This window comes from Aquila chrysaetos, chromosome 15 (genome assembly GCF_900496995.4).
Source record: "Aquila chrysaetos chrysaetos chromosome 15, bAquChr1.4, whole genome shotgun sequence".
In the NCBI taxonomy this organism is placed as follows: Eukaryota; Metazoa; Chordata; class Aves; order Accipitriformes; family Accipitridae; genus Aquila; species Aquila chrysaetos.
This window is the reverse complement of record NC_044018.1, coordinates 27642200-27669132: the sequence shown is the minus strand read 5'-3', so window position 1 is coordinate 27669132 and position 26933 is coordinate 27642200. Positions and strand designations below refer to the sequence as shown.

The 26933-nt window shown below is 41.7% G+C and overlaps 1 protein-coding gene across 13 annotated transcripts in view; it reads left to right on the top strand.

The window, feature by feature from the left end:
• DST (dystonin) overlaps nucleotides 1-26933 on the top strand; it is a 314486-nt gene that overhangs the window by 18696 nt on the left and 268857 nt on the right. For 7 of the 13 annotated variants that reach the window (XM_041128914.1, XM_030037882.2, XM_030037880.2 and 4 more), the window contains exon 4: nucleotides 15733-15940. In XM_041128914.1, coding sequence (XP_040984848.1) covers nucleotides 15733-15940 — 208 coding nt within the window. Of the gene's footprint in view, nucleotides 1-15555; nucleotides 15583-15732; nucleotides 15941-17436; nucleotides 17571-26933 lie in introns of those variants that run through there. The other 6 variants (XM_041128913.1, XM_030037887.2, XM_041128911.1 and 3 more) reach the window with 3 other exon arrangements.

The following is a 26933-nucleotide window of genomic DNA, read 5'->3' as shown; positions in this document are numbered from 1 at the left end:
CATTAAAAGTTTTGTTGGACATTTAGATGCTAGGCTTTCTTATTCCTGGTAAATTAGACTATTTTATATTTGGATGGTTTTGTTGTGTCTAGATCTTGTTTTGCAGTTTCCTAGCCACAGCTATAATTATCTGAATTTGCTTGGATTATTTCTCACTTCCTATGTAGTAATCTGAGGTCTTTCCAGTATTGTCCCTGATCTTGTCAGAACTAAATTAGGTGTAATTGTGTGTATGGGAGTAATCCCACTGAAGACAATAATTGCTTGCCTTGAAAATCTACATGAGGAGATGTTTACAGAAATAGAACATCAGTTTTCTCTGAAAATTTCATTTTTTTTTACACCTTCCAGGCCATTAATGAAGATATTAAATACATTTTGTCCTAATACTGATCCTTACTAGTCAGAGTTCATAGCCATTTTCACTTTATTTTATTCATCTTACTGCAGTGCAACATCAACATAATGGTGTGCAGCTCACCCCTTTTAAGGCACATTGTTGTATCTTGTGCCCTGTAGGTCATCCTCTCATTGGTGGCTGTATTATTTGTGCTGACATTCACTATAGGTGACAGTTTTACATTAACTTCACACCGAGGAGAGTACAGATACCTATTACTGAAGCGTGCTTTGAATTTTTGAACACAATGGAGAACTCTTGAGAAGAAACAGAACCGTGTTCTTTAAATTAGCATGACTTCATGCAAGTCAAAGGAGTGGTACATATCACTCCTTTGAAGAATCGGGTAGCTGATTCTGTATGGGTAGTTAAATTTTCTGAAGGTGTGGAACAATGCGCAAAAGTCTCCTGTTGTGAGCTTGCTGCTGTCTAGCAATACTTCTCCAGGGCAAATTTTAAACTGGGGGTTTTATTACAAGCATTTTGCAAATATTTTTAATATTTCTATATTTTAAATAGTGGTCTGCTCTGAAGCAAAAGTATAAAAGTCTGCAAGTTATTGGTAGTTTTTTTCCTGTGCTGGCCTGGAACCAAAAGATGGCTTTGAGATTGCATAAACATATCTGGCTCCTGAGCTATGGGGTCAGTTAGACATACAGTTCTGCCAAATTCTAGTTTCACCTGTATGTCTAAATACATATTTGAAAAGAGATGCTGTCAAAGCAGCATCTTTTGACATCTCCATTGTTAACCAGTTTGAAGGGCTCCTAAATTGCCTTACTCATGCAGCCACCAAGGATTATTTAAGATCATGAGATGTAGTACCAAAATCTGCACTTGCGTTTGTCATAACAGGATCACTGTAAGACATGTGGCAGATGAGACTACAGAGACTGGAGCATAAATAAACCCAGTTCCTTCACTTTCAGATGTGAAATCCCTGTTTCTACTCAAAAGCCTTGTACTTCACACATCCAAATTTACTGGTCTATTTTGCCCCGGCACTGTAGCAACAGCATATATTGAGGTGATTATCTACTGAATAGTGTTTAAAAAAAAAAAGTATTTCTGAAGTCACCTACAAAGAATAAACTGATGACAAATAATCATCTCAGAAGCACTGCTGCTTGTAGGTATCCCTCAATGCCTCCTAATGAACCTGTTTCTAATTATTTAAAGACTGCCCTTTGCTGAAGCAGTTCAGCTCCTCAGGGGTGGGCGCAGCATTGCTACAAGTCACTACAAGGTAACAGAGAGGGAGGTCAGATGTCTGGGGGGTCACATGTAAAAAATCTACTGATGTGTGCAGCTTCATTTGGCTCCACTGAGACTACTCTCATGACTGAAGTGAAGCTTGCACTGTACAGACTTGGATGACGCAAGCTTGAAAGCAAAGTTAATCAGTTTCTAATGCATGTAAAAGCATAAGTTGTCCCATCCATGGTCTTATTCAGCTATTCTGGTTTTTGCTTTTATGTGTTTAAGCCTTAAAACTTATGAGAAAAACAGTATTACAATTCTGTAAGAAAAACATTTGGGAGGTTTTTTAAACATCTGATACTAAACCATTTATAGAAGAAGTCTGAGTATTAGTTGACACTTAGCTTACTTGAGATCAAATTTTTCCTATGGATGAAGTTGTTCTACAGGGCTTTTTAGGAGTTTTTAATATGTCTCATTAAATAATTGGCATTTCATTTTATTAATTTCCACTTCTTCTTACTCTGGTGTTATTTACTAGTTTTCCAATACCATGATGTACTTTATGTGATATTTGAATCACCTAATACAGATGACATACAAAAATTACTCATTACCCTGCACAAGACTTGGTTAATTCCAAGTATTAGCTATTTAATCTATAGATTGCATTCATAGGTTCTTTCTTTTGAAGACATCTGCTTGTGTTGGATTGTGTCTCCGGTGAATCACATTTAGAAACAAATATGGCAAAACATCATCATATCATTTTTCACCTTCAGCATTTTTATTAACTTCATATTAATGTTCTCAAAATGTATGACAAAGCTGTGAGCTACCAGACTCTGCATGCACGTGTACGTACACAGACGCGTGTGCACGTGTCCTCTCTGAGGATAATTTGAGCACAGCCACAATGAAGAAATGCAGGGAACATGTGAATGAAAAAGGGAAACAAGGACTGGATTTTTTGCTCTAAGACCTAAAGGATATTGATGGGGATTTTGAGAAGCACCTGAGAGTTTATTAGGTTTTTAACAAGATTTAAGCATCTAGCCATATTAAACATTTTTAAAAATACCTCAAGGAACATATTTAACGTGTGTAGGATCTTTGCAAATATGACTATAAATGCTAAATCCAGTCATCTTTGAAATAAAGAGAAAGCCTTCAGTGGCCATTAGGTTGGCTTCAAAGGTACCTCTCCTCTTTCCAAACATACACACGCCTACCAAGAGACTGTTTACTTCTCTTTTTTGGACTGTTGTATTTTATTGCTTTTCTTTTAGCAAATAATTCCTCACTGATAAATTCTTCATAAACGGTTTTGCACTAAGACTTCATTTTCCCACTGTTCTGCTAGCTTCTGTGGCCTCCTCCCTTGCTGCCTGCTCCCAACTTCCTCTTGGCTGCTTTTCCTTGTCCACCCTGCAGCCCATCTATTGCATTGCAGCAATTGCCCATTTCATCCACTCCTTTTGTCCAGCTCCTAGGCAGTTTAGATTTTTGAAGGGATTTCTTAAAGGTGTATTGCCATGATTTTCACTAGGCCAGGGAGGCGATGTCTTTAAAACTACTTTTTGTTAAAACACAATGGTAACATGTTAAGAATTAGATCTGAGATTTAAAATTATTGTTGTCTTTCTAGTGATTTTTTTTTTCTATGGATGAGTTATTACAGCTATTAAGCATAGTGCAAAAGAAACAGTTAATTGCAATAGTGCTAATAATTATTCATAGAATCATAGAATCATTTAGGTTGGAAAAGACCTTCAAGATCATTGAGTCCAACCATCATCCATGCCCACTAAACCATGTTCTGGAGTACCTTGTTTACGCGTTTTTTGTATACCTTCAGGGATGGTGACTCGACCACTTCCCTGGGCAGCCTATTCCAATGTCTGACAACCCTCTCAGTAAAGAAATTTTTCCTAATATCCAACCTAAATCTCCCTTGCCACAACTTGAGGCCATTTCCTCTCGTCCTATCTCCAGCCACCTGACAGAAGAGACCAGTGCCCACCTCACTACAACTCCCCTTCAGGTAGTTGTAGAGAGTGATAAGGTCTCTCCTCAGCCTCCTTTTCTCCAGAGAATTGATGACACGTGTATGTAAAAGTACATAGAAATAAGCATAGCATTAACAGTACAAATCCACATTTAGGGCAGCACCTTAACTGACTTTACTGCTAGCTCTTATTTGGAGAGTCATTTGAATTAATTGTCCCCTGTAGTGGCACATCATGCTTGTTTTGAGTGTATTTACTCAGATTTACACTTGTGTGGTTGAAAATAGCATCAACCGTATGTTATTTTTCTATACACAGTTTCAAATCATCCTACACCTGAGGGCAAAGCCCTCTACTGCAACAGGTTTTATCATGATAGGTAAGCTGATTCCATACAATTTTTATTTTGTCTGTATCAATTTTCATTCCCAGGGCAAATGGTTATTTACTGAAAATGGGATAAGAGTTTAAACCAGTCTGGCTTTGTTTGATCTAAAGTTTGAAAGAGGGTCAAAGCGCACCCTTGGTCCTTGGAGCTGGAGCTAACTTACTGCTAAATTAGAAGTGAATGAGATAAAATATTCTTCAACTGTTGTATGAAAGAAGTAGAGCTGTAAAACTCTGGCTTGAAAAATGTCTAATAGGGTTTTTTCCACTGTTATTTTGCCATGACTTGTATTAACTGGGATTTTGTTGTTCATTGATAAAATTATACTACATGTATGCAGTGTAGCCTCACTCAGAAATTAAATTTTTAACTGTTGAGTTTTTTTTTTTTTAAATCCCAATGTCCTTCCTTGAGAGGTAGTAATATAAACCTAAGCTGCTAAAACGTGCTAGCAGTCTTAACTGTATGAAAAAACATTTTATGCCAGTGATCATAAATAGTAAATTCTGTACAGTAGCTGAAGGCAGGTTAAAAAAAATATTAATTGGCTCTGATTTTGTTATGATGGTGTTGTGTGCACAACTTAAAATGACCAGTAATTGTCTCACAGATGCACAGTAATTATAGTCTAAATGCAGATGCTTCCTTTTTCTTCACTGCCACAGGAGTCACTCTTCAGAGTTGTATTGTGTAACATCCTACTTTGGTGCACAAACAGTACATCTTTATATAGCAAGGGACTCCCTTATCCATTTGTGTTTATATATAACACTACGCATGGGTATTATGTTAAAATAATAGTTTGGCAAAGGCAAGTCTTCAAACGTTAGGAAGCGCCGGAATTAAGGTTACACATGCAGCTTTAATTCAGTCAATTATGCATCTGCGTTGTCATATAGACTTTAACTATATGATGGCATACTGTTTTTTTCACAGGATGTACTCTGTATTCATTGTAGGATGGAAGTGCTCTTAGGATGACTCTTATGTGTAGGAGTTCTGCTGCAGAAGTTGTAAAGTGTGTAAATGAATAAAACAGGAGATTGCAGGAAGAGAGAGGATCTCTTCTTTAAAAAGCAGTGATTGCTGCTTTGGAGATTGAAGGGTGGGCACAAGGTACTGTGAACGTGCTGAACAAGTGGCTTTTAAAACATTTTTTATCTTCCATTTTCTAAGTGCCTGACTCAAAGCATGTAGTTGGGTTTATAAAAGTACTCAAGCTGTCATTCACCACTGAACTCTGTGTGCTGTGGTCTGAGTATACTGATACGTAATTCTAATAACTCTTAAAAATCAGAGATCCCTGGCATCTCAATTTGACCTAGGTATCAAAATTGACCATCTGGTTTCAGTTTGCATCCTGTGTAATGGCAAAGATCATTAGTATTTGTGAAGCAGTCAGATACTACTGTAGTGATGAGGACCACAAAACAGTCTATGAAATAATAATTTCTTCTTCACACCAGCTTTTGAATAGCATGAAGTAAGTTAAGTTCTGGGGCTGCCCATTGAACAGAGGATGACAAAACAAAATACTGAACAACTGTTTATGGAGTGAATATCACCCATCATTTGCACTAAATAAGAGCAAGACACTGGGGATGTAATAGTATACAATCACATCATCATGACTTCATCACGATGTACAAATAAACAGGCTGAACTAAGGTTGCATGGTGAACCTTGAATCTGGGATTTTGTAACAATTTAGTGCTTGACTTTGCAACCTTAAGAAAAATATTTTAACAAGAACTTTGTGTTTAATTTCCTACTGTTGTTAAAAAAGTAAACTTAAAAACAAAGCTCCATTGTGTGGCTCATCAGCAGGTTTTGACACTTGAACTACAACACAGAAAATTCTGCTATTGGATTTCAGGGAGAGACTGACAATATTTGTATTCCTCCATATGAATCAGTAACACAGGGGAAGATGTATTTTTTTCTAGAGGAACTCTCAGATATTTGCTAATGGCCGGAGTTGGGGTGAAATTTCCGTTTCCTGCCAGGCTCCTTAGGGGGACATGCTTTCTTGTGCTCATTCTTCCCAAGCGTGGCTCTTTCTGCCCTGTCTCCTCCGGCCTGTTCCTGACCTGCCTCTGCCCCAACGCTGGCTCCTTCCTCACTGCCCAGTTCTCACCCCTCTGCTGACTTCAGTCCTCCTCCTCTCGATTTGTCAGTCCTTGCATCACTCCTTCACATCACACCCCTTGCACGGCCCTTCCCAGGCTCACCTGGTCAGTCATCTCGTTGCTCTGAGACACTTGTTCAACCAGTCTCTTTGATTTCTGTGTCTCCCTGTGGCCTCTGGTTGCATACTCCATGCATACCTTCCTTGGCTCTTGTCTCTCTTCTCGGAGACCTTCTCCTCACACACAGTTCCTACCCTCCTTGTTCATCAGAGTACCTTCTGCAAAGCCTTTTAGTGAGGCAATACCATTTTCATGCTAGCACATCAGATCCTTAGCTCTCCCCTGATCCGCTCTCTCAGCATTGATGGTTACTAGTCCCACTTGTTACCTTGCAGGTCCGTATCTCCTCTAGTCTTTATCCACAGAGCCTGCTGCTCCCTTGAACACGTTCCAGCTGCAGCTCCCGGACTCTGCCAGTCTCTGTGTTTGTCCCTCAGGCTGTCAGTCCCAGAGTATTTCTCCAGCCCTTTCCTCCAGTGCGCCGGTTCCGGTGTTTGTCCTTTCTACATTCAGATCGTATGGCTTCTTCCTCTTGCTGGCTAAGCACGGCTGAGTGAGTCACAGAGAGCATAAAAGAACGGTCTCCTGCCTGTCAGGTCTGGTGCATGCCCTCCCCTGCTCTCCGTGCCTCTTGCCCACACTGCCATCAGCTTGCAACCACAGCAGGTAACTATTAGATGGAAAGACTAGTTTTGCCTCCACATCTCCAAGCTGGAAGGATCCTGCTTAGCTCCTCAGCAGGGATGGTGGGTGTCCTGAGAGGGGAGGTAAGAGCTGCGAGGGTGGAATTTGCTTGGTCAGTCTGTGATGATGGGGTATTGCTCCTGCAGCTGTAAGAGCCCTGAGAGTCTTGAGAGGCTTTGTTTAGTGGGTTCCAATCTGAAGAGATTTTCGTTGATATATTCAAAACACGGCCATGTTAAAAAAAAAAAAAAAAATCTGGCAAAATCACATTGGTAGTCACCTGGGCCCTAGGAATAGTTAAAGCAAACTATTTAACTTTGCAAAGAAGGACTACTAGCAGATGAGGAGAGATTAAAAGAAATTGACTTGCTCAGCAAAACCAAAAAAGGCTGAGAGGTACAATGCAGGCTATGAACACATCAGGGAAGCAAAACCGGTATTTAAGGAAATGAACACTGTTGTTGCAAAAAACCCAAAAGACCAGGAATAAGTTTCAGGTGGCAGCTAGAGGAAGATTACTTGTAATCAAGAGAGCAGTAAGTTCTGGAGCAGCTTTCTCATCAGAGCAGTGAGATCAAACCCAAACTTTAAAAGCTTTACTTTATACTCCCTGACACCAGGGATAGCGGATGATATTTGTATCTCGAAGACTTATCACTCTGACAAATGTAGGCAGATTTTTAACAAAGATGGCAAAAGGCCTATGTCTAGCTTAAAGGATACTTGTAGTTGAAGTAATCCATCCCAAAGCCTAGAGTCTTCTCTGAAAAGATCACTGGGATTTTTTTTTTAGTGTTGACAAATAACTACTGGGTATTTTCATCATCTTGCTCTCAGGCTTCTCAGTCAGCCTTTGACTAAAAATTTTCAAGAAAATTAAACTTTGGGCTGGGAATATTTTCAACCAAACATAAGATAAGGCAACTTAAAGTGGATTTTGTAAGAGAAAACAATCTGATAACTTAATTATTAACAGTATTACTAGTGTTGTGTAATTATAAGAACCTGTATTTTCAAATAATTAAATGTTGATTGATTGCTGGATCAAGTCTTGAAACTTTGTTTTAAAACATGGGATTGAAACAGTTTGAAAAGAACAAATGAATACTTAATTCTATAAGGAGGGAAAATTATCAGTCAGGAATGTTAACAGTTGTTACTAAAAGCAGAATATCAATACCACTTTTTTAGATTTTCATTATGCCATTTTAAAAAATTCCTCCAAGTCCTCCTTTTATTTTTTCCTTGAAAACAATCTGTGCCCATGAGAGATTCAAAAGCTACTTAGAACTTTAATTTGTTGTTTGCTGGCCAGAGTGTTTTCATACTGTGATAAACAAAATTACTCCTGCCATAAAAGGTATGCTATCAAAACACACATGTAATATAATACAATCTACAATGAGAAGTTTAGAAGGCTGAGGAAGGTATTTGAAGCTAGACGATTTCTTATTCCAGACTCTTCCTTTGTTACATGGTTGGCCTTGTAGGTGTAGTAAGCAAATAAAACTGTATGCCTTCCTCAAACCTTAGTTTTTCTGTCAAGTTATTCTCTTTTGTGTCTGGCAGACTGGGAGGATCTGAATAGATGCAAGATAGCTGCAATTAAAAATTAATACAAAATTTATTTTTAGGTAATGGGAAGACTTTTTTCAACAGTTATATACAGCAGACATCATGCAGAATATGCATTTATTTTACAGAAATAATTCATAATTTTGAGACCATGAAATCCTGATATTTTAGGTATTAATATCTACGAAGCATTAATTTTGAAACAAGATAATGATAATGGAAGTAGCACTTATATCTTGCTGATAGTTTTAGCATAAAACTCAACTAAAATGTCTATTCCCCATGCTGTAGCTTCCCAGATACTCAGAGCTCAAAATATTATCTTCCCATCTGCAAAATCTTCAGTACCTTTCTGTTGGCTTCTATAATGTAGGTAAGCTATTTCAAGATTAAATCCTGCAATTCATGTTGAAAAATGTAGAGGAAATAGGTGAGGAATAAAGGAATGGATTAAATATGTAACTTATCAGGGCTGTCACGTTGATGATATTATTAACTTTCCAGTGATATTCAAAAAGAATCCACATTTTTGTTAGCGTAGTTTTACTAAGCAGCTTTTCAAGAGAACTGCTGGCTTTGGCACAACACGGCTAGTTTAATCTGAATGTTATTTGGCCCCACGTACATACAGGTCTAGGTTACACTGAATGAAGTATGCCTTGCTTTTCAATTTATTCATTTGAAAAAGAAAAAAAACAATAATCAGGATTTCCTTGCACAGCAACATACCTTTAAATGCCTTATTTTTCTCTTATGATAGCTATCTTCCTTGGTGGAAGTTGCTGAGATCTGTGGAGATTATCTTGAGAGTATCTGATCCCCCAGCTCCTTCCACAGTTAACAGGGAGTTACACATGTGGAGCATCTCTCAACTTTCTGCTCTTGAAAAAGATCACCGATAAATGAAGTAAATGAAACAGAAACTCTACTTGTAGCGTAGTACTCGCTATTTTCTTTTTTTTAGCTACTAGAAGATGGTATCACTTCAGACCAATAAATACTTGAAATTTGGTGTATCTCTGCAAAATTGGTACACGAGGTGCATTGTGGTTTCTGTTGCCTCCATTGCACACGTCTCATCCAGGGACTACTTCAACGTTTTACCCAATTACTACCTAAACCAGAATGTATTAGCAATCATCAGAGCAGGGATCAGAACCCAGCACTTCCTTCTCCCCAGAGAGAGCCTTGCATGCTCTAATGCAGAACGCTACGCTCCCTCTTCCTCTTTCTCATTCCACACCAAGAAATCTTGAGGGGTTGTTTTTTTTTGTTTGTTTGTTTTTTTTCCCCCACCTGTACCACTTCCACAACCAGGAGGAGGTTGTTGCAGAATAGTCTTTAGGCTTGCTGCTGGGAGATGAGGGTTTGAGCCTAGGTTTCAAGCTTCTTAAAACAATAAGGAAAAGGCAAACAGGTGATTCACTTCTTTTATGGTTCAAAAGAAACTAGTGGTCTCTGCTGTTAGGAAAGGATGACTGAGTACCACTTTCAGGAGAAGGTTTGGGGGTGTCTTACATCCCTGAAGAATGAGATGCTGCATCATCCTGGGTGACTAGGTTTTTCTGACTACTTAGTTCCTACCAAAAACTCAGTTTTGCATCATGTCAGTTTTAGATGTGGAAGTAGATGGTTATCCAATAAACATAGTTTGATGTTACAAAACTGTATTGCAATGTCCAAGTACATACGTGGATCTAGCCCTTTATCCATTTTGAATTTCATGTCCTCAAATAACCTATTTCTTTCATGAAAGTTGCCTCCATAAGGTTATTTTCAAAGTGGGGGAATGGTAGGGATTGACCTACATCCAGAAAAGATTCCATCTCCTTTTGAAAGCCTATGAAAGCATCAGAATTTCCTTGTATAAATACAGTCACAGGCTCAAAATGCATATGATGAATAAACACTGAATGCCTATTTCCACCTTCTCCTACCTTTAGAAAGAAAGAATGTAAATTCTCTCCACAAATCAGTAATTTTACTTGATGTTTGAAAAGCCAACCTGTTCGCAAAGGTAGTTTAACATAGAGTAAGACCCATGATGCTCAGGAGTTTCACATTTAGTGTATTTGCCTTCCAGCTTTCTGCTTATTGCTTTATAAAATTAAATACAAACACAGAAACTCTGTAGTTATGTTTGTATATCCTGGTAATGTAGGCACTTTCAAGCATGGACGTTCTCTTAAATGACTGGCACAGAACCAGAGAAAAATATTCATTTAATATGGCTGCGTCTCCACTGGTGGATTTTTTTTTTTTAAGCTTAGCATAGTTGGTTTTACATTGCCCTTGTTTGTACTTTCATTTGTGTGTCTGCTTTGAATTTTGATCATTTCTAACAATATGCAGTCCGAAGGGACTCACATAGCCTGATTACATACATTGGATATTTTGTTTTCTGCATTGCATTATCATCTAATCAGGTTAAAGTGGTAAAGATTTACTAATGGGAACATTCAGTTGCCCTAGATTTTGTCTTAAATTTATTAAGTTATTTTACTTTAAAAGTTGATCCACTTTCATATCATACAATCTGGGATGTTAAAGGACAAAAATAGCCTGTTACATTCAACTGATATTCTGAATTATTCTAAACTAGGAGGGATTTTGTTGAAACACACTCAGTAAATCCATGGTTCAAACACTCCATTTCTGTTCATATTTATCCATTGCCCATAATGAAAGAAAGGAAAATGTATTCCAGGAATTCTGGGATAGTTTAGTGTAAGTGAAATATAAATAACTCATAACTAAACTGAAAATTAAATTTCAGTGAATGTTGACCTGTATTTCCCAACAGCTTCCAAAAACCAGCATGAAAGGACTCACTGCAGTAGAAAATCTTCTCAAAGATAAGATGTGAAAGTACAAGATATTTGATAAGAACTCAGTTGGCCAGCACAATCTCCGATGTGTCATAAAGTTAGGGAATTTTTGCAATACAACAGTAATTCAGTATCAGCCTCTCGGCAGCTTTTGCCAGCTGGATTGCTTGATGGAGTTTAAAACCTGACCTCTCCTAATGCTTCCGCCTCGAGGAATGACAGTGCAAAACCCACTGGTGTTCTTGAGGGTATCAGAACCTATGTAGGGGTGGCTTATCTGATATATGGTGCTGTGCGTTACCTTATACTATTTTCCAGCTACACCATCTTCCACCTAGTTTCCACCTGATCTTCTGCAGCGCCTCACCTATGACGAACAGTCCTTCTTTCCCTCCTCAAAGGAAATCATGCCTTGGTACACAGCCAAATCCCTCTTACAAGGAGTATACTAAATACTTCTTTGAAATCATCCCCATTACTGGAAACCAGCTGTCTTTTATAGCACAGTAGCAAGCCTGACTCTCAGGCGGCTGCTGCAGATCACCTGATTACAGAGAAGACCATAGACACTGGCAGAAATGAGGTTTGCTCTCCTAAATGCCTGTCCTGAGCACTTTGCCTCCCGAGACACAGTGGTGAGGACTCTCTGTGCAGTTTGCACCCTCCTGTGGTACTGACGGTGAAACGATGCATTAAGTTTAATCCTGTACTTTGAATACAGACAAAACTCTGCTTAGATTTGCTTATGTATGACCAACAGGCTTCAATGCACAAGCTGTTATATGCATAACTGCTATGCAAATGCAACATTTCCCGCTGATCAACAACAGAGGCTACAGATAGGTCTTTAGGCTAATGAGCAGAAGGATGCATAATCAGAGGCATAGAATAAGCAGCTATAGCATCTGGGCTGTGACCTTATGGGCCTTCAAGCTAAGAAGGGTCAAGACCTGACCCTCGCTAAGTCCCAGAGTAGGCTAAGTAAGGATGTGTCTGATCAATATTTTAGTGGCTATAAAAGACACTTCACTCTTGTAACTCAAAAAACTGTTGTGTATTATTAACAGTTATGTTTTTCACTTGCATACAGCAATGTGCTTTATAGAAAAATAACAGAAGTGCCTTACATATTTTGATTTTAACAGAATATAACCAATGTTTTTTTCACATGCTGTCCTAATTGGCCAGGAACCCTTTTCAGGATAGTACAGATGTTCTGCATTATTTTGTATTTTTTAAATTGGTTAATATGGTTGCTGTAATCACAGAATGCTTATTTGGGGCTTACAGCTATGGCATGGAAAACGTGTTTACTAGAAACAAACAATCCAGTAGGAAGAGTGGTAAGCACGTTGTGAACAGTGGCTGCACAAAAGGAGAACAATTACAGACTTCTTATCAAAGCTATTAATTTACTCAAGCAAAGCAGTTGTTCAGTACATTATGAACGTCTTTGGAATAGCAAAGTCATGATTCTTAAAAATACTTACGTGCTTAATAGCTCTGTGTATGCATTACTCAGATGTATCTCCATGCTGAATAAAAATGAGGACTGCAATTAAGTTAGAAGTTGGCATTTCTTAGATGTGAGTTTGCTAGATTTTGCTATTATGAAAAATTCCTTTCCGAGCTTCCTACCTTGTTCTGAAAATAAGATAATGTGATTCCTGAAGAGTTAGTAAACTAACGTGGGTTTTGTTCATTCATTTTGATATGCATGCATTAAGTAAGGTAGAACGACTACTTAAAAGAGGATAGCTAGTTGTACTATACATAGGTGGCAAAGATGGGTCTACCTTTGCCTGCTCAGTTTGATTTCTCAAAAATACAGGAGTGGGGTCTTCTCACATAGCTTATCTTCCAGTATTGTAGCATAGCTGACCAGAAGGACAGTCTCCTTATCCCTAAAATTGACATCTCAATAGAGTATGGAGAATATGTTCAGTTGTGTATATGAAACGATCACTCAACAGTGCTTTTGGTTTCTAAGGGTAGGAGGAACTAGAGACGGAGTTGTTATTATAAAAAATAAGAATGGGCTACTAAGGCCTCTTCTGAGAAAAGGAAATCCTACTGGATAAAAATTATAGCGTACTTTCAAAGATAAATCTGAGACTTGAGCGACCTTTCTTCAAAGCTTCAATAACAACTGCTATTTTACTTTGTCCTTGCATATTCCCAGCTGCTACATAAATACTAACAAACTATCGCTATAGCACCCTCACAACACCGTGTCTGGGCTTTTTCCATTTTTGTATTATAAACTAGAAACGAAGAAGGTGAAGAAATTGAAAGGCAAAATTTGTCTTCGTAGGTCCGTGTGATCCAAAGGTACTAAGGGTTGCTGAGCAGCCAATAGAAGATACAGGCCCAAAGCAGGATGTTCAGAGCTGGGATTAAAGGGAACACTTTCTCTTTTACGGCAAAAGCTGGAGCTAAGGACAGGCCACAAGAAACCTAATCCCTGACTAAGCACATCAGGGGCCTGTTAGCCCCAGCTGGTACAGCAAAGTACCCTCCATGCCCTGCAGCAAGCTGTGTACTTCCAGCTCCCATCAGGAAGACACCTGTATGTCACCATCCTGCTTTATGAGATCCTACAGAGTTTTAGCTTATTATATAAACTGGCAGCAAAATATTCCCAGCACTAGAACTAATTGCGAAGGCAATAAGAGCTACGATCAGACATCTCATGTTTCTGTTTTTCCACACTTATCTTGCTCTCTCCACATCACAATACAGTGAACAAGAATTCAGTTAATTGGGTTTTTTGTATTCATTCCCTCCCTCTCTCCCCTTTCAAACTTCACCATGAAGTAGTGTAGAAGGAGAAAAGAGGATTGGGATAGACGCGGAGAAGGTCTGGAGGAGCAACTACTAATAAGAGATCCCCTCTTATTTAGCGGATTATTTAACTATGTTATTGGCAGGTTTATGCAACGTGAAGAGTGCATCACATTGTTACTCTGGATTATGCAGGTTTTGAGTTTTAAAATGGGTAAAATACCCCTCAATGTAATAATGATTCACTTGTCCACCCCATGAGAACTGACAGTAAAAAGGTTCACACAGCAACGATAAATTTTATCAGATCTCAGTAACAGTAAAAATTTCCCCCGTAAGTAAAGGTACATTTTAAGCCTCTCGGGGGAAAAAAAAGAAAAGGCTACAAGCCATGCCTAAAATAATAGCTGTTTTAGTATCAAAAAATTTGGAATCTAGGTGGGCTGAATAAGGGCTGCCTGCATAACAAAGTACACTACACCTCTCCAAGTTGAGAATAGCATACCCCTAAAAATTAACATCACACCTGGACCAGCAATCAGGTTACACTTTTGCAAGGCTGTCACAGTAGCTCCCACATGAAATCACAAATCAAATCCATCCTTTTCTAGTCAGGTGCCCAGGAGAAACCACCAGTCTTTCCAATCAGAAAACGCAAAGGAAGAGAAATAGCACCTTGCCCCCATCGTGTCTTGATAACCCGTGTATAACGTTGTATCCTAAATTCTCAAGGTGGTGTTGAAGGTGGTTACCGTTCAGACATCTCCGTTTCCCACTTCAGCCTAAACAGGGAAGCTAGAAATGGCAGCAGCCCTATCCCTGCACTGCATCAGTGCTTATTTCCGCTTCTGGTAGCGCGGGTTTTTTTGGGTAGCTGGGAAATCCGAAGGCGGATACAGTCCATAAGCCGAGATCAGCCGTTTGTTTGCTGAAGCAGTCCTGGCAAAGCGTGACCGAAAGCCGGCTGTCGTGCCCCGCTACCCAAAGGGACTGCTCTGAGAAACAGTATTTCCTCCTTCCTTCCTTCCCTTCCCGCTAGCCAGGCGCGCCGGCCTATTCTGGGGACAGCGGGACAGGAGGAGGGGGCGCGGCGGAGCGCGGGGCGGGGCTGGCCGGGGCGGTCACCAGGACCCGGCGCCCGGCGCCGGCTGGTTGCGGGCGTGGGTCCTTCCCAGAGACGGATTTACTGACCCACCTCAGCGGCAGCTCGGCAACGGCAGATCTTTCTCTTGGCCTGGCGGGGGAGCCAAACGCTATCGATTTGTAGCTCGCAAGGGTTGGGTGTTTTTTTTGTTGTTTTTTTTGTTTTTTTTGGTTTTTTTTTTTTCGGTTGTTGTTCCTGCTGGGTTTATTGTTGGAGAAGCGGGAGGCTCATTTGCGAGCTGGTTGCCCAGCCGCAGGCCTGAGCTCTCCCCATACCTCCCTCCAAATGCATTCCCGCTAAAGACCGCCTGTTTTCTGGACGATCACCCTCGGCGCTCCGCACGCGCGTCCCTCTTCCCCCCCCCCCAAATTCACGGCAATGGTGAGCGGCGACCCTCTCCCCTACCCTCCTTTTCCCGTGAGATGCTTTTCCACGCCACGCGGGGCGGGTACTCGCCGGTGCTACCGGAGGCCTCGCGTCCCTAGCCGCTACCCACGCACCCACCCTGTCTGTCTGTCTGTCCCCGTGCAGAGCTCCGGCAACGCATCCTACCGATGCTCCATGTCGTCGTCCGCCGACTTCTCCGACGAGGAGGACTTCAGCCAGAGGTCGGGGACGGTGTCGCCGGCGCCGGGGGACACGCTGCCCTGGAACCTGCCCAAACACGAGCGGTCCAAGCGGAAGATCCAGGGCGGCTCCGTGCTGGACCCCGCCGAGAGGGCCGTGCTGCGCATCGCCGGTAAGGCGCGGCCGGGGGCTGGCGGGGAGAGGACGGGTGGGGGGCAGAAGGACCCCCGTCCCTTGCCGTCCTGACCGCCGCCCCTCCGAGCGGTGACTAAGCTCTTTGGCCGTGTTTTCCGGCTGGGTAGATTGATGCGTGGGGGAAAGTGAGCCGAAATACGCGCAGGTGCGCCCATTAAACTTTCATGCGAAAACGCATTAGCGGCGCGGGGTCCGCAGCCGCGGCGTCGGCCCTTTCAGCCGGTGCCGGCGTTTCGGCCGGGAGGCCGAGGGAGCATCCCGCCTCCCTGGGTGGAAGCGGCGCGGGGCCGGCCGCCGCACAGGGAGAGGCCGCGGTGGCGGCGGTCGATGCCGCTCCGCGGGGCGAGGCGCGGCGCCGGTCTTTGTCCGTGGGGGGGCCGGGGCTGCGCTCGGGAGGGACGAGGACCGGGACGGAGCCGCCCGGTGTGCTGAAGGCGCGGGCGGGCGCCGGTCAGCAGCCCGGCGACAAATGATATCGAAAATACGGCGAACGTCTGCGTCTTCCCGGCGAGAGCTGGAAACCGCCTGTAAATGAATCCCAGGAAGATGCGGCGGTCCTCGGTGCTCCCCGGGGAAACCTCTGTTTCCCCCCAGCCTTTTGCGAGTGCCTCCGCGGGTCCCCTCCCAGGACACCATTTCCCAGGGTAACGCATCTTAACAGCGCTATGGGGGGCCGCGGAGGACGCGAATGGCAGAGGGTGCTCCGCGAGGCCGGGCTTTCAGCAGCCGCTGAATGCAGCCGCAGGGGGGGGGTTGCAGAGCGGACGGGGCGGGGCTCGGCCGCCCGGAGCCAGGGTGAGCGGGGGGGGGGGGCGGCGCCGAGCCGCAGGGAAGGGGCCGGGCCGGAGGGACTGCTCGGGGGCGGGCCCGGAGGCGGGGGCGGCCCGCGGGGCGCAGGCGCGTGGGGACACCTGCGGCGGGGCCGGGGCCGCGCCTGCCCCTGCCCCGCCCCGCCGCCGCGGTAGCGGGAGTTACACCGGCCCGTTGCCGGGGGCTGTTCGCGGGGTCCCTGCCCGCGGTCCCCCGGCGGTGTCCGCAGCGCTGCGGCCCCTCAGCACCAGCGCCGTAGGGCGACCATGCCCCAGCCGGCTCCGTCTGTGCCGCCGGCGTCGCGTCCCCTCGCCGGCGGCCGCCACCCTCCTCGTCCTGGGGGGAGGCCGGGGCAGGAACAGGAGGGTGGGCGGGTCAGGCGGCTCAGGGCCCGAGCCGCGGAGGCAGAGCTCGCCGGTGCCGCAGGCGGTGCCTCGGCGATGGGGCTGGAGCCGCGGTGGGGGGGGGGGGTTGCGGCGGGGAGGCGGTGGCCGCCGCCGGGCTGGGGCCGCCCCCCTCTGCGCTCCGAAGGGCGGCTACGGAAACCTGAGCGGCCGGCGGGGGCGTTTCCTCGGCCGGGCTGGCAGCGCCCTCCCCCGCGCCCTCCCTCCCGCTAGCGGCTGGGTTTTTTTTTCTTGTGCCGTCCCCGAGGCTGTGGCTGCTGCTCGGAGCCGCGCAGGGACGCGGGTAGGGATAGCCCCCGGCCATGGCTGGCTACCTCTCCCCCGGCGCGTACTTCTACGCAGAGGAGCAGGAGTACCTGCAAGCCTACGAAGATGTCTTGGAGAGATACAAAGGTAGGGCGGCCCTCCCCGCAGCGGGGCCGCCGCACCCGCTCAGGCTGCCGCTTGCCCCGGCGGGCGTGGCGGCTGCGGACGGACGCGGGGGGCGGCCAGGTGCGCCCGTCCCCGCCGCCGGTGTGAGGGGAGACGGATGGCCCCGGGTCCCTGCGTGGTGTGTCTCTGCGGGAACGGACGTCGGCGGCTTTCGCGATAAATAAAAATGCCGCCTCTCGTCACCAGCGGGTGAAACGCACTCTCTTGTGCTTCAAAATCTCTTTTCGTGTGAAACGCGGACAGGGTGATTTACGTCTCGATGTGCATTTGTATTTAAAGCTTCAGCTTATTTTGACCTTTCTATTTTGTTTTTCTGCGGTCGGGCAAAGAATGATCCTCGTTCGTGTAGCACCTGAGCTTTTTCATCGAATGCAGAAAAGTACGGGAAGAAGGCCTTTATGCATAACAAAGATGCGTATAGCTAGATTTATCTTGCTAGAAATGTAAGTTACGTTGCTTTCTTAAATTAATCGGGATGGAAGAGATGGTTTGGGAGACATGATTCATTACTCTCTCTTTCAGTACATCTGCTAACACTAAATCTGAAAATGCTTATTAAAAGTGTTACAGCTCTGATTCTAATTCAGGTGAAAAAGAGGTAGGGTTAACTGTTCAGATTGAATCTTCATCCCAGAAAGTTTTTACAGCATGCCACAGCATATGCTGACATTTGCAGTGCTTTTGTAATGTTTGGGGAAGAGAGAGGTTAGATTTTATATCTGAAATTTTTCAGCTGTATGTTTCCAGTCGGTTCTAAAGATTTTGGTTAAATGGTTTCCACTGATGGGAATGGGAGTGGCATAGTTTAAGACAGCTTGCTTTGAAGATATGGATAGTTGATTTTTTTTTTAATCCAGGTTGTTAGTGGTAATATTTTGAAAAATAAACCCTCTACAGATGGTTGTTTTGACATGAGAGCTTGTGAGGTCTGAGTCTACTTTATACCTGTGTCACTTGCAAGTTCATGTGTCATTAACAGTATTGACTAATGATTCCTTTGTGTCTGTTGCCCATTGTGTCAATGCAGCTATGGAGCATGTGCGCTATTTCTGTACTGAAGTGCATTACTGCATTTTAGTTGAGAAATAACTACAGTTTGTAATACATCATCTTCAAAAGCACATCTCTGTTCTGTTTTTTTTGAGTCATCAATTACTTTGTGTCACTGAACTGATTTTTGCAAAATTTTAAAGCAAGTAGACTGTTTACTTTGTAAATGAAGAAACACTAAGAAAACTTCTTTTTCTGTTCTTGTTCTAATCCAAAGCACTGCTATTCTGCTTTAGATTACCTTTGATTTGCTGCTAGAGTCAGGTTTAATGAGGTTCATTTCATACCAGTTTGTCTACTTGCTTAAAAACCTGGGAAAGATATTAGGCCTGATCTCCCCTATTTCAGTGAGAGGTTTATCAGGAAAAGGACTGAAAGATTTGTTTTTTAAGTGTTGGGGGACAAAGGGATTTTAATTAAAATAAACTCGTAAAACTAATTCACATCTCTTAAAAATAAAGCACATTCTGGAAATATTTGAGTATATCATATTGTGGGGGTAACGTTGGGTCCATTCAGATGCTATTTTCAGTGACAGCCAAATCCTGAAATTATTCAGAAGGATCCAGTTTCTTTTGTTTTAGTTTTTAGTGTCATATTCAGTATATTGGTATGCTGTGTTTTGCTGCTTGAGGTATACTTTATTCAGCCATTGGGAGCAAAGGTAAAGATTTGAACTTGTTTTAATTAAGATCTATTGGAAAGCTGGAAAACACATCATTTTTAAAAATGTGTTTCCAAGCTGGTCATGATTTCCCATCCGAGTCTCAGTAGTATGACTTCACTACAGCGATTGTTGTTCTGATGACTTGCTATGGGAGCTGATCTAATCAGAAAAGAATTGCTACAATATAGGCTTTGAAGAGGGAGTGCCATTTCTCTGAATTTTTCAGTTTTGTAAACACCTTTTTAATCAAATGCAAACCATGTTAGCTTTATATTTTTAAGATGAGCTCCAATCCATAATTTTAATGCTAATAGTTCTTTTTTTACAGTCTGCAGAATGCTCTCATATTCATCTAGGGCATTATCAGGGTGCCAAATTATCTATGCCTCAGCTGTTGAGTATTGTAACTAGCAGAGTCAGCTGTACAAAATTCATTGCCTGTCTTGGAGGGCTTGGGATTGTATGGAGCTGTGTCATAAAGACGTTCGGACAGTTTGATTCGGGAAGAGAAAAGCAGTCCTTTTTAAAGGTATAGAAAAGTGAAATTTTACCCTTCATCCATTTCGGCAGCCAAAGTATTCTGCGGATCTTGAAGACCGTGCAATACCAAGTACCTTGTTGCTTTAACAGTTGAAACCAGGGTATTTGTATGTCTCCACATTCTGTCTGCTGACCGTGTGTCTGGCTGTGACAGTAAATAATCAGGCAACTGTTTGCTAAATCTGAGATGGCACAGAAGAGCTGTTTGCTATGGGAGAAGAGTGCTGTTTTCTGATTCCTGGTCAGGTCAGTTGCTGGCCATCAAATTTTTTTTCTTGATTTATGTAGTAATACATTGGCAGTATTTCTAAAGCATTTTGGTGGAGGAGAAAAACTCACGTTATGTCAGATGATTTGGAAATCATGTTGAATCAAGCTACTTATTTAGGGGGAGAAAATGCTTCTTTGTTAGTAGTACCTCCAAGAATTCAAAGGCAAAGCCTTTATTGTGATAGTGGCAATAAAATGTCTAGTATATTTTATCTGAAACATTTGGTGTATTTCACATCTTGTTTGTGACTGAATAGGAAGATGAGAAATCGTACAAATATTTGTTAATGTAACTAACAGTTCAACTTTAGCTCAAAAACTGTATTTGAGTTCTCTAGGAGGTTGTAAAGAACTTAAAAAAAATTAGTCTTGCTGCTTTGTAAGTTATCTCACCATTGCCTGGGAACAAAAAATAATAAAATTATTGTTAGCTGTAGCCTTCTTGATAAATAAGAAAATGTCCAACAGTATTTCATATACCTTTAATTTTTAAAATATTGTGTCATCTCTGTCAGGTGGCATAGGTATGCATTGTTCCATACCAACATTATTTGAGTATTAAATGTTTGAAAGTGACCATTTTAAGCTTTAACTGCAGTGGATCCATTAGATTTACTCTGGTATAAATCTTAAGTAATACATCAAGAATCAAGACTTACATACATGGTCCCTTTGAAATTGTATAATTCATTCTAGGTAAAACGTTTTTGTATTTTTCAGTTTAGGTAGTAAACATTTATTTAAATGTCAGTTGTAACAACCTTCTTTTCCTGCAAGATTTTGAACAATTATTAACAAAGTTGCCTCCCTTTAACATCATTATAGAAATGGGCACATCTGTTAATGACTGCATGATTGCTGTCTCTGAAAAGGAGCTAATTCTTAAAGTTAAGTATTGAATAAATCACAGTTATTCAAGAATGTTCTTACAATCATGTAAGCTATAAAAGTTTAACATACATAGGGTTATCTGGCCTGTGCAGACCTTTTAATGCTGTAGATTTTGGCTCTATAGGAAAAATCTATTGGAAAATTCAGCTTGATGTAACCGCCCATAAAAAATACAGCCTTGCAGTAGAGTGACTTGACTAAACTGCTGTCAGTGATAGGAAAGGTATCACATAAATGTTTTCTTTGTATTGGATGCGTGATTACTGCTTCCTTAGGGTACTTTGGGCTAGCTGCATAGCCTCTGTCTCTGTAGGAAGGAGGGGCAAGTCTGGGGCTGGGGATAGCAAAACTCATGTTGGGTTGTTTAAACTTCGATACATTCTGTTTCACTATTGGTGTTTCTGTCTTGCTTTAAAAAGATCTATAATACTACACAGTCAGCTGAAGCATGGTAAACAGTTCTGTTTCTGTGTTCTGAGAACAAAGACGCTGGAGGTGGACGAGAGCTAGCAGGTCATCTGATGCATTTTGTTGCCTGTGTAGGGTTCAGAGGTAATGTAATTTGTTCTAATGATTGATTGAGGGTAGCGTCAAGTAAAGCTGTTCTGACATTGTTGGGGTACGCTTTTTGAATTAAGATTAAACAAAATAGATGCCTGTCATCCGGCTCCCTTGAGCTGACTTCAGGAAGGGACCATTTGCTCAGAATGGGTTTTGTACATCTGAAAATGAAGCTGCTGCTGCATTTTAGGAATTTGGAGGCTCCTAATTGTGTTTGGTATCAGACTTAGTCCGGGGATATTCTTCTTCAGAGGTGGCTTCATAGAGCAAAGACAGAAGGGGCTGCGGCAGATGCTCCTGGCTCTGGAATCTGTGAATTTCCTTTTTTTGTGCTCTGAACTCAGGGGCCTGAATTTACAGCCTGCAGAAATCTTGCTCTTCTGGGCTCTCGGCTGTGAACTAATCAGATCTTCTGCTTCAGGGCTTCTGATCTGAACTCGGAAAGAAATACTGGATTGAGTAATTGATTAGATGCTTTTAATTTATTTTCCTTCTCCTTTGTCATAACAAAAACTCCTGGAATATAAGTGTTAGTCTTGCAGTGTGTATAAGGAATTTCTACCTTGGATGGTTTTATTCCACCTCTCTTCAGGTGCTGGTAGTATCTAGTCCTGGGGTTGATTGCTTTTTTTGTTCAAATAGGACAGGTTTTTCTGCTGACTAGCAGAGGGTACATGTGGATTGTCCAGCTGCATGTCACCTAATCCTTTCTTTGCCACCGTGCAAGTCATCAGCATGACAACATTGTCGTTTCCCTGTTCCTAGCACATTTCCTACAGCAGGTTAGCTTCCTGGGAATGAAGGATTTTAGCCAACAGAAAGTGCCTTTGATTAGGGATGGAAACGTAATGGCATTTGTGCTGCATGAAGTCAGACAAAATTAATAGGACTCCTTGGGCCACGTAAAACCTGCAGTTTTACTCTGTTTCAGCATTCCTTCTTTAAGCAGAAAGTTCTCACTTTCAAATTGCTTGGAGATGGGATTTTTTTTTGAGTGCATGTCATCCTAAGTATGAACCAGATCTTGCAGATTTGACTTGTGCGAGTACTTCGCTTGAGCTAAGTTCAAGAGGTCTTAATTTCGTTGGAATAAAATAATGAAGACCTGAACGTTAGTGAATTCAGCCAGGTTTTGTCTGTGTAAAGGCCTGAAGATTTGGGTAGCAGTTTCCGAAGCTGAGTTTGATGGGATACCTAAACTGTGGCTGCATCTCCATGGCTTTAAAAGATACCTGTCTGGATGACTAAGGCGGGCAGAATTTGGCCATTAATTCAGATATCTTTGGTATGTGAATTGGGGCAGAGATCAAAGGTCTGTTTCATTGCTTTTCTGGTACTTCGCAATTTCCATTGAGTCAGCAATATCTTTTAAATAGAGCTTGCAGAAATAGTCCATAATTCCTTCTTTATGGCCAAAACCAGGAGGTCGTGAAGTATGGAGGGGGTGGGGTGGGGGGGGGAAGAAAGATAAACTTCAGTCATCATTGTGTTAAAAGGCTTGTTTTGGCTCAGTTTACGCTTTTGGTTGAGGTGTTTTTAATTGTTTGCTGTGATCTGGTTTGCTGATTTCTAGTGATATTTTGCTGGAAAACCAGATTTGCATTCTTTTTTTCCTCTACGCTGTTTAAAATGTGCCCGATTTGAGGAATTTATTCCACCATTTTGCTAGAGCTTCAACATGTACTTGGAATTAAGTGCTTTGTAAAATGAAAATGGACTTATTCACGTGCTTGAAGTTAAGTGCAAGTATTTTATAAGTTCAGGCTTAAAAGAATAATGTTTTGTAAATGTCAAATATGAATGCAGCTTATTGCTGCGTGCCTGAAATGTTTCCTGTAAAACATCATTAAAGCCATTTAATTTAACAAAGCCTTGATTTTCTGTAGTGGGGTGAAAATATGCATGTATGAATGCTTTCAGTCAACCCAGCTTTCAAACAGGTGAAACAATGCTTACAAAGACACTTCAGTCCGTGGGTGAAATCCTGAAGGGCATGTTAATAGCCAGATATTACAAGTTGATCTATTTAGGCAGACTCTGGTGCTTTTGTGGGAATACACTGGCTTCAGAAATCCACCCACGCAAGCCTCTTCCCAAGATTGGGGCCCATGTAATAGCTCAGCCTTTAATAACACATACTCCTGCTGAAATCAGTCATCCTTTAGGGCATTCCAATTTCGCCTTAGCTGCATTAAAAGCAAGTTAGTGTGTTTCCAGATTTAATTTCATTATACCTGGTGAATACATAATTTTGTTGTGGAGTGTAATCTATCAAATTTTTTGATTTTTGTACATTTTGAACAAACTGACAATAGCTGGAAATAAATCTGTGAAAGGACGAGGATGCTAGGCAAATCTATTGAGGGTTAAATTCTGCACATTGCAATTACACAATTAGTGTAACTATTTCTGTAAGACAAGGAGGATTAGGCCTCTGATGGGCTTTTCAGTAGCATAGGCCAAAATCTGCTCTTGATTATAGCCACATGGCCCTTTTGAACTTGGTTTGCTTTTAAATATAGTTTAATTGTTCAGTTTCATAGTTAATATGTGAAATTACAGTATTTAATGTGTTCTACAGTACATATAAATACAGATCACAAATTAAGTGGGATTCATAGCCTAATTGTGTTGGAAAAGTAAATTAGTTTGGCCTGAGATTCAGGTATCCAGCTATCTGACAGCTATGACGCTTTGCACCACTTGAATCTAAAATTAGTAGAGCTCTTCTATACTGGCATTAGAGAGATGTGTATGTGTTTTAGTTCACAAAATGGGTAAAAGTCTGACTCTTTACGCATCTTGCAGAGGCGTGTTTCAGGCAATTTGCAGATGAGACTATAGGTGAACAGTGAAGTCCCCAAAAGTCTTTTGCTGGGTACTGAAATGGGTATCCTGTCATCCTGCTTGCAGACCTTTTCTTCTGCCTGATCAGGTTACACTCAGGGTGTTCCTTGTGTGACAAGATCTCTTAGGCACAGTAGAAGCAGCATTAGAAAACGCATGTGGTCATTTGGACAGATGTTTTACAGTAGCAGTAATAATAATAAAGCATCCTGAGCAGTTCTAGCGAAAGAGCTTTTTTGAGAGAGGAACGGCACTTACGATGCTGTGGTTTTTACTGAAACAAAACTTCTGTCAATTTTGGTAGAAGTCAGGAACTTAGCTATTGATGTTTATAAATATTTAATGATTTAAATTACTTTGCCTTTAGATAAATTTTTAATCTAGAGATAAAGGTTTTACATTATGTCCTAGAAATTAGGAAATGACTCAAGCATTTGTCTGGAGAAGCCACTGCTGTGTAGTTGTACATAACTTCTGGGAATAAGGTATTGTTGCTAAGATAGGTTAGGTGCTTCACCTCTGTTTGTGCCTTGAAAATTCTCTCCCAGTGACCATTGTTCAGATCATAACCTGATGCTGGAAACCATATTATAATACCATGTATTACAGATTAGTTCTACACTTAAAATTCAGTTTTTTGAAAGGTTTTAGATATGAAATCTTCTCTGGAGGAAAATTCATCGTAATTTTTAGAAAGAAAGTTGATTTCAGAATTAAAAAGGACATACATTTCAAACATACTGAAAGTTTCTTTCTATTGTAGAGCAAACATTTTTCTCAGGCTTTATGACTTCTACCCTCTTCATCCAATTTTTAACAAAATAATTGCTGAGAAACATTTGTTGTGGGTTTGGGTAGGTTTTTGTTTTTTTTCTTCACAGGTAATTTTTGTTGATGTCCAGTTTACACTAGAATTAAAGCAGCATTTGGCTCAGTATCTCTTTAAAGGAGAGAAGAACAGACACAGATGAGCTACAGGAAGAAAGCCAAAGTTGGTTAGGTCCCTTGATGAAATTACCTTGTAATTTTACTGTGCTCAACAGGATACTTTTGCATCGTTCTGTTTCTGTTTTTTAAAATAGAGCCCTTGTTAACAAAGTCCATACACTCCTTGTGAGGCCAGATCTAGCCTACCTCTGAGAATATCAACCCAAATTCTAATTTTCTGCTTGTTTCTGTTGCAAATTATATTAAAAGAAATGAAATTGATTAATGTAAGCATTATATGATTCTATTTAAATTGTACATTTATTTTTGCTTTCTCATGCATATGAGTTTTCTTCAGATCTTGCATTATACTGCATCAGTCCAGCTGTCCAACATGCTGTTTACAGTGGGTTTACGGTAGCACCGAGCAGCTATCTGTAGTTTGCAGCATCAAACACTTGTAGTCTAAGTTGTAATCTAATTTATAAAGATTATATTAGCATCGTAGAAACAATACATATTTATACCTTGGTATTTTGACTGTCCTACTGAAGCATTTTTTGGCTTTGGGAGCCACATAATACTCAAGAGAATTTAAAGAATTAAGTTTAGACTGTGAGAGCACGTGTGCCTCCACAAGAATTTGCAATGTAACACCAAATTAAGGATTTGATTAAATAACATTAGAAAGTGGGGGATCATCTTTATTCTAAGCATGAAATGTATTTTGACTTTGGTGCGTAGATTTTTGTAGTCATTTCAGTGACCAATATCGTGAATGGTCTGTTAGAGATTTAGATGTATGGCTAAAATGTTGATGGATCTTTGTACTGTTTGGGCTGGATGTTGGATTTTTTTTCTTTGTGTTTTCCCAAACAATATACTTTGTGGAGTCTACCCACCTCTGATATTATGTCATTTGCCTTGTTCAGGGTATACTTCTTCACTGAAAGTTGCATGCCCTCTTCTGTTTTCCTAGGAAGAAGTACCTCAAGGGGCGGGGGGAGAGGGAGAAGCTTTTTTTTTTTTTTTTTTTTTTTTGAAAAAGACTTTGTTCCTAGCATCTGGAAGATCCAGTGTGACTCCTGTTACTCTACCCTTGGTTCCCCTTTCTTCTTTCCTCCATTACTTTCAAGTTAAATTTTAGCTGTAGGTTGGATTCCTTGTGGGCCTGTACCTATAAAGCGCAGACAGAAGATCGGCTTGCTTTGAGAGGCTTCTTTTGGGACACACTTGCACACCCCCCTGTACCAACTCTGCAGACCAGTGAATCATACTTCCTCCTCAGACTGGTCCCTTCCCAGTTGCGATGGAAAAAGAGGAGGCCTTGATTCCAGTCTCCTACTGCCTGCTGCTGGAGCAGAGAGCACCCACGGAGCACTAGCTCTAGTCCTAGAAAGCAGCATGGGCTTCACTCCCTGAACTGTAATTGAAGCTGTAGGGAAACCTTTGAGTTTTTCCATATCATAATCAAGCACAAAAAATCAACGTGTGGGGAATGAAATTTCTTGGGCTGTGTGCCCATGTGCTGGTTCCTGCTGTGAACTTGAGTTCCTAGAGTAGGGATAAAG